A 12144-nucleotide genomic window follows, 5' to 3' on the forward strand; every position below is an offset into this window, starting at 1 on the left:
CTAATCAAACAGTTTCTTTGGAAGTCCTGTAGTGGACATCCTTTGAATATGATCGTATCAATTGGCTGTTTTGTCATCATTTCTTCCATTATTGTTTGGTTTACCTCCATGTCTTTCCCTATTTTTTCATTTCTAACTTTCTCTAATCTTGATGTTCTGTTTGTCTCTGTCCAAAAATCCATTTCACTTGCCAGACTTTTTTTTTAAATGGCCAAACTTCAGATCTGTATTCTGTACTTTTTAATAATTCCATTATAAATACTGGTAAGCTATTTTTTCTTTCAGTTATGGACTTATCTCACAAAACACAATTTAATAATGATGTAGCCTTTCTTGTACGTTTCTGTTTTGAATTTCCATTTCCAGTCCCCCCTTACTAATTATAATTCCTGAATGTATGTGTGTGAGTCTAATACCTACCCACTTTACTTATTCGAGTTCTGCATACTGCAGATAGATGGCAGGACTGTGACCCATTTTTAAGTTGCACCCACTTCGGTGGGCCACATTATGCATGATGTGTATCTGTGAAGAGTTATGTCGTGTACTAGGGTGAGTGTATGTGTAAGTGTAGTATAGGGAATGAGTGAGGATGATGATGAAGGTGAGGAAGGGAGAAGGGAAAACCCGGTGCCAGCATGTAGCCTACTCCTGTCGAATAGCACCAAGGGGGCCGCCAGGCTTAACATCCCCATCCTATGGACGAATCACTACCAACAGTGACATAATATGCCTTCTCTTCATATGCACTGCAGAGAGGTTTGGGATTTAACCCAAGCGTATAGATGCACAGTTTAGTGATTAGAAGTTGTGCACCGCCATCTCTCCTAGTCCTGAGGTAGAAATTTTACATGAAAATTTCTGACGCCGCTGGGAATCGAACCCGGGTCAGCTAATCTGGAGGCAGACACGCTACCACAGGGCTAACTCGGCGGACTCCTAAATATTTGTAATTTTCACAGTTTGTAATAATCAGATTGTCATTCAAAATCAGGTTTTGCTGACATTATATAAATTCTGTATTGCTTTTATGATTGTTTGGTTAACTAGTGTTGTCTTTATAATCTCCCATAATTTCTTAAAGGAATACTATCATATTCTTTACCTAAGTCCACAAACACAAAATGTAGTCCTTGATTTACTTTTCTTGTCCATTGACTGTGTTATAGTTATTAAATTATTAAATAATTTTTCTGTTGGAAGTAACACAGGTGCCAGTGTTAACTTGGTAAAGTTTCGCCAAGTACGGCTGAGCTGTAAGAATGTTTGCTACTAGTGTGTAAACTTCAAAGCAAGATCTTGATTTAGAATAGAAATACACAAGCTTTATTAACCATTCAGACCGGTGTCCCTAGGTTAGTTGTTTAGCAGTTTTACGTACATGTGTATGCATCATGCACGATTGCATAAAACTGGCAACAGTTCATAAAATATTTGAGATATTTTCATGCGGTTTTTTCGAGTGTATTGCAGAGAATCTGTTTTTTATTGCCATATGGTTATATTATGTTTAACCATTTCGTAAATAGAAATAAAAGAGTGACTTCATGTAAATTTAATTCTACTAGGGGATTTGAATATTGTTTAAGCACATTTCACCTGAAGTTTTAAAAAAGCTGGGTTGAAGGGTTAAAGTCTGGAACTGCTAATATGATGTATGACTTGAGGCTTTACCAGTGTTTGATGTAGAATAACTCTTCTCGGGTTTTCAGCCAGGTGAGCTGGATAGTTGCTTCCAAGCTTTGTATGACTAGTTCTGCCATCTTCTTCAGGGAATGAAATATCGTGGATTTGATGGCTACGTGTCGAAACTTACAATAGATACATTACTTTAAAGAGAATATAAACTACAGTGATATGACTGATATCATTCGCACAATGACAAAGGAACTGAATTGTTATGAAATACGTGAAGGATATGAGAAACTTCATGACACTATTAACTTTTTTTTATAATATAAATGGGTAAACACTGTTCTGGGACATTTGATCACCAGTAATACCTAAGGCCGTGTCTCAAAGCTACATTTTCAGCTGAAGTGAACTAGATTGTTGACTAAATAGCCGGATGTGACGTCAGAAGTTATGATCCAAAGCTACATAGTGCATAGGAATCAAGTCCGTAGTAGCTAGTAAACGAAAATGTTTGCTCGATTGTTGACTTGTTCACTAAACAAACATGGATACCTCATCAGCAATTGGGGTTATGAAATCTGAAAATGCTTTGGAAGTGAAATAATGTAAATATAATGTAGAATAACACGTTAATTTTGAACACTGACATTGTTAGTACCTTCTGTACAATGTTTTAAACATTATTGTAATATAATAAGCCCTCATCTTTTCCACATAACTCGTAATGAAAATGCATTAGGACACTGCCTTCTTAATTCAGTGCTGCACCGTGATGTCATGGTTTTTAGAAAAATAGTCTATGAAGAAGGCCATGTTTCAAACATACATTTCCAAAGCTCTCTAGTGTGTAGTTTACAAGTCACCTAGTTGCTAGTCTCTAGTGTGTAGTTTGGACTTGAGCTTTGAGACACGGCCTAAGTGTCAGTCCAGGTTGTTAAGAACAAAATGGCGACATAAGATAGACCTTATCTGGCAACTCACTTTTTCAGGTTTAGTGGCGAACTAAAAAATTTGCCTTATAGTATAACTAGCGTGAGTGATTTTAACATATCGTGGGCATCTACCAAAATCTCCTATGTTGAAATTCGTAAAAAAAAATTGGTTTTGTTTGTAATGAGTTTCATTTTGACCCACATTAATCTGCAAAACTGTGGGATTGAATGATCAGTCAGTGAAGATAATTCTGGATCCTCACGTGTCATTGCCTGCCTATTGTGACTATCAAATTCTTGTATGTTACGGTTGTCGTTAAATTACCACGTGACTTCTAATGATATTTCCGATATTTATAAGCGTTTTAAAATGTTGATTGAAATTATAATTCTGTATCTCACTTCAAGTGTTTAAAAAGCAACTACATGTATTAACACCAGGTAAGAAGTGATATTTTTTATGATAATCATACACAAAATTACATAAAGCCATACATAACCTAACTGTAATTTTAATCTCTATTATTTCCAATGGCTACTACTGTAGTCGATGTGATATTGTTAAAAATTATGAGAGTGCATTTATTAAGAAGTAAATTAAACATTCAGCATTCATATCTACATTATTTATTATAAAAATTAATTTTAAATTGCTGTATTTTGCTCTGCGTCAACATACGAGATTTTCAGTCTTTCCTTATTTCTGTTTTCAGGTCACAAAAATGACTGCCAGATGGAAGATTATAGTGGAGACGATGTTTGCCTTGAGAAGGAAGTGTTGTGAATCCTATGAATCCAGCAAATTTTGTCAGCCATGGAGAAAGTATTGAAACTGGCTTTGAAGACAATGAAGTAGCCTCAGATTTTTTATTATTTTCAGATGAATACTATCAGAGATCCTCGGGAACTTACTGCTCAAGTAGCAAATGAAGGAAACTGAAATGGAAGAATCAGTGTGCACTCACATGCCATCTGTACCAAATGATTTTCGGCGTATGCCTACATCAGAATCTCAAGAAGATTTTACTCTTAATCCTCTCATACAACAAGAATGAATGAATTTTAGTTTATGGAGTGCACAATGCCTAAGTGTTTGAGTAGTTGTCTACATTTTTACTGAGGAAGAATAATTCTCAGGATATGCCTAAAAATGAAAGAAAAATAGGTCAGAGATGTAACTGTACATTTAGTAATAAATGTAAGAAATTTCATTATCGCGAATTCTTTGATGAAGGGAGACTTGCATTGTTCAGAGGTTTTTGGAAGAAGATGGATTAGAACTGGCGAAAAGTGTGCATAACTTCGCATGTCAAAATCAGTGCCCCTGGTACTAGAAGAATTGTCTCGTAGAGATAATATGGTATTTACACCTTTTTGTTACATAATAAGAGAATTGAAGAAAATCAAGTTCAGTGGAAGGAACATATATCCCGGATGCAGGATGAAAGATTAGTAAAACAGGTTCTGCAATATCGCCCAACAGGGGTGCGTGATATTGGCAGACCTAGGCGTCGTTGGGAAGACAACTTCTGAGACGAAACAGGCCAAATGGCCTATCTTGTTGTTGATGATGATGATGATGATGATGATGATGATGATGATGATGATGATGATGTTACATACAACATGAGCTATTGGCTCTGAAAATCTGCAGGATAATTTTACTTTCACCCTGTATAATTGTACAATACCAGTATTCAATGTAATAACAGAAGAGGCAGTGTGCTGTGTATGGAATGAAATGTTAACTGACATTTTCTCATTGTTTCCCTACGACTTTCTATTAACTTAATGCAATTTACATCTTTCTTCTTCTACACTTCATGGGATAGGCAAAAATTGCCCGTTCTGGCTTCAAAGATTCTTCCGTCTTTTGTTGGTCGCCCCTGACCTCTTCATCCTTTAGATCTATTTTTTGCTCCTTATTTATGGAGTCTGTTTAATTTTTATCCTACTTATAAGTGAGATCCAGATGTTTCTATGTATATTGTTCTGGATAGTGTAATTGGTTGAGCGTTGGCTTTCTGTGCCTGAGGTTGCAGGTTCGATCTCAGTCCAGGTCGATGGCACTTAAGTGTGCTTAAATGCGACAGGCTCATGTCAGTAGATTTACTGGCATGTAAAAGAACTTCTGCGGGACAAAATTCCGGCACATTGGTGGTGCTGATATAACCTCGGTAGTTGCAAGCGTCTTAAATAAAACATAACTTAATTTATATTGTTCTATTTTTGTACTGATGAAATGTATGCAGTAAAACATCATTTACACATTTTCATGGAGGTCTGAAAACAAAAAAGAAGTAAGTGGGAAAAATGTATAACTGAAATTATATTTAATGTAATAACACCTGAAATAGTGTTAATTGAAGACTATATGGGGAGAACAAGGAAAGTTAATTTAGTAAAATTTTCGCAAGAGATGTTTAGAACTTCACAGTTAAACTATCTTTCAATCTATAATAGAATACTCGAATTTACAACACATATTCTTGAAGAATGTAAGATTATTTGTAGGAAGACTTAGCTGCTTACAGCCGAAGCTAGTTGATATATTACTTCAAACTCCAATCCAGAAAATTTTACGACATTGATTTACCTTTGGAATTAGGCTTCTGGGTAATCCACCGTGTCCTAGAATTTGACATTTCCATAGTTTGCTCAGTCATCCGGATTAGTCTGGTGTAACGAGCCCAACAGAGTAGGCGACCTCCTTGGTCTTATCGTGATTATGGAACCTGTATGTAGTTCCGAAACATTGGAAATGTCAAGTTACAGAACATGGTGGAATACCCAAAGCCTTAATTCTGATCGTCCCGTGCCGTGGCATCGTGGTCTAAGGTATCCTGTCTAGGACTCGCGTTACGGAATGCGCGCTGGTTGGAGTCCTCATGGGGGAAGAAATTTTGTTATGAAATTTCGGCCAGTGTATGGGACCAGTGCCCACCCAGCATCGTGATGCACTTGGGGAGCTACGATAGGTAGTGAAATCCGGTTGTGAATGCCAGCTATAACGACTGGGAGAATCATCATGCTAACCACATGATACCTCCATTCTGGTTGGATGATCGTCTACCTCTGTTTCGCCATGTGAGCATGAGGCCAGCAGCCGTCGGTCTAGGCCCTTCACAGGCTGTAGCGCCACGGATTATTATTATTATTATTATTATTATTATTATTATTATTATTATTATTATTATTAATTCTGATCACATTCACTGTGAAAGCCTAAAAACTCATATTGACTTACATTGTCTAATCGTATGGTCATTTAATAACAGGTAATTATTTTACAGAAAAGTCAGTTATTGTGGACTGCATGTTCCTGAAGAATAAATTGTGTGCTCAGAATTATGATAAAAAAATAAAATTATGGTGTATTTAACGACGCTCGCAATTGCAGAGTTATAATATCAGCGTCGCCGGAATTTTGTCCTGTAGGAGTTCTTTTACATGTCAGTAAATCTACTGACACGAGCCTGTCGCATTTAAACACCCTTAAATGCCATCGACCTCGGCTGGGATAGAACCCATAACCTCGAGCATAGAAGGCCAGCGCTATATCAACTACACTACCAAGGGCAACATTATGATAAATGTTCCATAATTAGTTCAGTTACATCATGATGTGTTACGAAATGTTTCACTGTTTTTAAAGCAGTAACAGCACCATTAAAGGATGCAAGATTGGTGGAGGAAAGCATGGACAGCTTGGAATTTCCACGAATTTAAAAGTTGACCTCATCTTAATTATGTATATGTGCTGAATTTTCGCATTTTCATGACAAACCTAATTTCGAACAAAATTGGCTTAGAACGTACAAATGAGGAGTATATTTTCAAAATGACTCTTGTCCATTCCTTTAACTTTGTGTGAAATCACGAAGTACATTTATATATATATATATATATATATATATATATATATATATATATATATATATATATATATCCGGCGTGGCTTAGTGGATAAAGCATCAGCACGTAGAGCTGAAAACCTGGGTTCAAATCCCGGCGCCGGAGAGAATTTTTCTCCGTTCCATCACTCTTTCATCATATGATGACGCAGAATATCTGCATGGAAATATCATATGTACTTCGGTACATCAAAATATATATGATATGCGTAATAAATCACTTTGTGATTTAAGACGGCGCCCATACCGTCGGATCCCGGCCAACCAGTCACTCATTCGAGTGCACCTCAACACATGTATGGACTTCGGTCCTGCGTTCATAGACATCTATGATGTAGTGGAGAGGGCGGCCACTAGAGGGAACCCAAGAGATGGAGCTTAATCTGAGATGATTCTAACCGGCGTCGGGGTTGTATCCGGCGTGGCTTAGTGGATAAAGCATCAGCACGTAGAGCTGAAAACCTGGGTTCAAATCCCGGCGCCGGAGAGAATTTTTCTCCGTTCCATCACTCTTTCATCATACGAAGTACATTGTTAGGTCTAAAATTTCTTACCAGCTAGGCAAGAGATATTATGAAACTAAAGAGGTTGGCTGCATTTAGAATCAATTGAGAGCATGGGACTCTTTTGATTCCAAAGCTGGAACTAATATTTTGTCAATTAATATAATAATCCATAATAATATTTTGTCGCAGTTTTACTGTGGACAGGAGTCTGTTTGATTCTAATAGTCACGCAATATTTTAATGGTTTAGAGGGCGTTCTGAAGCAAAATCACGACAGTTGTATGTAGAGTTATATTTGAAGAATGCATGGACACAGGGAGCTCATTTTCGTTATCAGGTGGACAAGAGGCGTTTTGAAAATGATCTCCTCAAATAATGTTTCGTATCTCCTAGGGTTTAAAATACGATAGTGTAAATGTAAAAAACGCACAAACGAAAAACGTATAACCGAAGTAAATTAACATGGAAAATATAGGTATTTTGCCAGGATTTCAGAAAAACCTATAAATAAGTGTGAAACATATAAAATAAGTTTTACTGTATTTAACTCTTTTGTGATAACTTCATTATGTATTTAATTGATCAATCCAGCTGTTCATTTTCAAGCAACTGAGTATGTATTTATTTCTCATGTAGAGGCACCCCCTCACATGGGAATTTGTAATTTACATCCAACTCTGGGGAGGGGAGGGTTGAGTGAACAGATGGTTACGGATACTAAAATCGGAATATGGTAATGGTAAACACACTTTTGAACCTAGCAGTGCAAAAAATCACTATAATTTAGAAATGTTTAGAAAATGGCCATACTAAAATGAGAGTAGATCAGTGTCACTATTTAATATAAAGCTTTGCAAGGAGGTATCCAGTGTCCCTGCACAGTATGTTGAAATCCGTAAAAATGCAAGGTATTACCAGCGAATAGGGATTATAAAGAATGGACACTTCGCGTCGGTACCTTTGATGTAGCCGGACCGATTTCAATGACCTTCAAGCCAGCTAGAGCGTCAGATTCTGCTTTCTCCCTAGAGTTGGCGTTGACATCACATCAGCTAGCAGTCGACACAGCGGAAATATAACACATATAATTAATACATCTAGGTACATTATGTACTCAAATAAAATAAATTGGATCCATAAAATAATAAATCAGTCATTAACTGTAATGTCTAGACTCTAGAGTTCCTTTATAATGAGAGTTCAGACGTTGACCCCAACAACAATTAAAATATGTAATGATTTGATAGCGCTGAAAATGGAAAAACAAAACTCTTACGAGAAGTAAAACCATATACCTATATTATATTATTATGCAAATATTAAACGAATTCGATACTTAAATTTATAATGTATTATATTATTTTATAATATAATTTATGATATCTGAAATATAAAATATTATTATTACAACTAGTTTGTCACTGAGAAGTAAGGAAAAGCTGTTAACTTGAATTTATTTAAAGCAAAGCATTACTGGATTATGCAATAAGGTAGGCGATGTTTGGATCCTGTGTCTCAACTCTATTCTCAATTATTATCTTAGCGTATGCTCTATTACACTACCTCTAGCGCTTGAAAGTGGAACTAACCGCTGGCGCACAGAGAAACAAAACACAGGAAAATTCACTCAGTGTGTCCATTCTTTATAATCCCTATTCGCTGATATTACCATCTCTTTTCGAAGCGAAAGTCGTGACTTTCAAGGATTTTAGAGATTTCTCTAGCAATTTATACTGTCTCAACTTTGGAGAGCCAGTTGTTATGGATGAAAGCAATTCATTATACACTTTTGATGAATGGGGAATGATGTTATTTATGGAATACCAAACAAATCTGTAAACGTTTCTTTTCTCACAAACCCTCTATACTCCTCAAGAATAACTGACATTCCATTGAGAAGTTTAAACATCAGCGAGAACGCAAATTTCACCTTTTGGATGACTATAAGTACTTTAAGATTACTTTCCTCTTTCATGTGGTGAAGAGCGAGTTGAATGTCCACGTGTTCAAGACAAGATGTAAGAGCAAGATAGATGTGGCATTTCACATTAATATTTATCCCAAACTCTTATCATACTTACTTACTTACTGGCTTTTAAGGAACCCGGAGGTTCATTGCTGCCCTCACATAAGTCCGCCACTGGTCCCTATCCTGAGCAAGATTAATCCAGTCTCTATCATCATATCTCACCTCCCTCAAATCCATTTTAATATTATCTTCCCATCTACGTCTCGGCCTCCCTAAAGGTCTTTTTCCTCCGGCCTCCCAACTGACACTCTATATGCATTTCTGGATTCGCCCATACGTGCTACATGCCCTGCCCATCTCAAACGTCTGGATTTAATGTTCCTAATTATGTCAGGTGAAGAATACAATGCGTGCAGTTCTGCGTTGTGTAACTTTCTCCATTCTCCTGTAACTTCACCTCTTAGCCCCAAATATTTTCCTACGCACCTTATTCTCAAACACCCTTAACCTATGTACCTCTCTCAAAGTGAGAGTCCAAGTTTCACAACCATAAAGAACAACCGGTAATATAACTGTTTTATAAATTCTAACTTTCAGATTTTTTGACAGCAGACTGGATGATAAAAGTTTCTCAACCGAATAATAACAGGCATTTCCCATATTTATTCTGTGTTTAATTTCTTCCCGAGTATTATTTATATCTGTTACTGTTGCTCCCTGATATTTGAATTTCTCCACCTCTTCAAAAGATAAATTTCCAATTTTTATATTTCCATTTCGTACAATATTCTGGTCACGAGACATAATCATATACTTTGTCTTATCATATGACAATTATTTATTTTTGTTAGTGATTACTGTGATTATAACAGAAAGCAAAGTCAGAATGCTTTGTATTTTTCAATTAGTTTAATTATTTTGATGTGTGTTTGACAGTGGTGCACCCAGAAATATGGTTTGTGAGTGTTATTTATAATCAGTACTACAGGGTTGGGCAGATAAAACTGGCCCGTGTTATGACATTGATAGGTACTAATGATTTGAAACAAATTTCAAATGGAATGAAAATAAAATGCATTTACATTCATAATAAATGTTGGAAGTGCCCTCCATCTGCATCTAGACACTTCTGTGCACGTTTTAACAGGTTCATGAAAACACGTGTCAATTCCTCATGGGTGATACTGCGGATGCAGTCCGCAAGTTCTCCTACTCACATGAACCTGTTGAGCCAATCTCGTGGTAGACTTTCGAGGACTCCTAGTCATAAATTCATTAATTCGCGCCGTAAGTTGAGGAGTCCGGACAGAAGGAGTTCTGTTCCTTGTTATATTTTTTATGGATCCAGTCGTACGCCATTTTCGCACCAAATCTTGAATGCTGCTTTTCGCTGGTAGACTACTGAGCGAAGCGGATATTTGTCTCTGAATAATTGTTGTGTTTCCTTAATAGAGCTGGTCTGTACGTACGCCTCCACAATGAATATTCGCTCGTGGTATTGAATAAGTCATGTTTATTTAAAGAACAACTCTTTACATGTGTTTAGAACGTCTGAATTTTAAACAGCAACCAGAAGAGGTTATAAGCAACAATGGCGCAACAACAATGACACAAAACACGCGGAAGATACAGTATAGCCAACATAATTACATTTTCAATAAAAAAGAAAGAAAAGAAATCAATACCCTACATAATTTATTTTCCAAATCATATGACATGAGATGGGGCCGGTTTTATCTGCCCAATCCTGTATAAAGCAATATTTAAGCATTATAGCTGTATCTTTATCTGAAGTGTGGATGGTTTGAGTACAGACTGCATCACTAAGATGTGATTGACTGTGGTTGGAGCTACCAGACAGCCAGGGTTGTGAGAATATGTGACTAGTTGCAGGAAATGGGACCTAAAATCGGAGTTTTCATTTTTTTTTGTTTTTTGTTTTTGTTTTTTTTTTGTGGTTTCAAAAAGAGGATGAAATACTGAGCATTAAAAAAAATGCATGGTTCTAGGTGCTATAGTTTTTAATATATTACTTGTTAAATGTTGATATTACATTATGTACTTTTCGAGAAAAATGCAAATTAAAGTTTTCATTTGTTTTCTTAGCAACTATAAGAAATATTTTGGTATTTAAGAAGCACTGTGTTAAACTACATCGACGTATGCCCTACAGAACCTATAAATTGTCTGTTAAATATACGAGGTCACTCAATTAGTCGCAATTTGAAAGGACAGGGACCTCTCAAATTGCAGATTTAGATTTCACGGCGCTTCTTCCGACGGCCTTCACATGCTTTGTCATCGAACAACAGATAACAGTGTCTCGCCATCCTAACGGCAAACACCAGCCATCTCCTCCTCGCCCCGTTCCGTGATAACTTGATCAAATCTCAGTCCCCCTCGCGTATGTGGTACCTAAGAGGTTACGTCCAATTTCGGCTTCCCCTTCAAAATTTTCTAGAGCTCCTTCAGTGGAGCAGCGTAACCCGGAGTGAGACTAGTGGCCAACAGGCTTGGAGCTCACATATTTAGTTTTGTACAGCCCCCAACCCCTTGCAAGGACACGTTTTGCGTACCTTTTAAATTTGTCCTCCCAGTTCTCTTCGATTTTTCGATTTTCGACTACGTCCTAGTTTAGTATGTAAAAAAGCCTACAGGTAGCGCAAGATGTCAAAACATAGAAATGCAGTTTTTACACCGCAAATTCGTTATTTTGTTCTCCTGTAAAATTTCCTTTCACGACTTTAGGTCCCTTTTTGTGCAACGGGTAACAGATTCTCTCATCAGGAATCGAGGACAGGTGATGATACTGCGTACCTACCTTAACTTGGCTGCACATTTAAATTAATTCAATTTGCAATACAAATGATTTTGTTTATTTCATGTGTTTCGACTAATTATATAGGGTCTAGATTTTTAATTTTGTTACATTTTTGCTAGATTATGAAATTTCCTTTGAATTATTAATAAACTCTGGAAAAATAATGTCATGTTACACTAGGGTGACCAGATTCACATCGATAAAAAAGAGGACACAAAGCTTCAAAAAGGAAGACATTGTTCGAAAAAAGAGGACAGAAAATGTGTACTTAGATTTAGACTTAGGCCTGTATTATACTTCAAATTACCTCAATATCTATTTTATTACAAAATATTTACAATACAGATTTAGACTTACATCATACTTA

The 12144-nt window shown here is 36.5% G+C and overlaps 1 protein-coding gene across 2 annotated transcripts in view; it reads left to right on the forward strand.

The window, feature by feature from the left end:
- LOC138714791 (ubiquitin carboxyl-terminal hydrolase 48-like) overlaps positions 1-12144 on the forward strand; it is a 675878-nt gene that overhangs the window by 68876 nt on the left and 594858 nt on the right. The window contains exon 15 of one of the 2 annotated variants that reach the window (XM_069846925.1): positions 3281-4302. The exons of the other annotated variant lie outside the window; for it this stretch is intronic. Coding sequence (XP_069703026.1) covers positions 3281-3293 — 13 coding nt within the window. The 3' untranslated portion in view covers positions 3294-4302. Of the gene's footprint in view, positions 1-3280; positions 4303-12144 lie in introns of those variants that run through there. 2 annotated transcript variants of the gene reach the window in all.

This window comes from Periplaneta americana, chromosome 15 (genome assembly GCF_040183065.1).
Source record: "Periplaneta americana isolate PAMFEO1 chromosome 15, P.americana_PAMFEO1_priV1, whole genome shotgun sequence".
In the NCBI taxonomy this organism is placed as follows: domain Eukaryota; kingdom Metazoa; phylum Arthropoda; class Insecta; order Blattodea; family Blattidae; genus Periplaneta; species Periplaneta americana.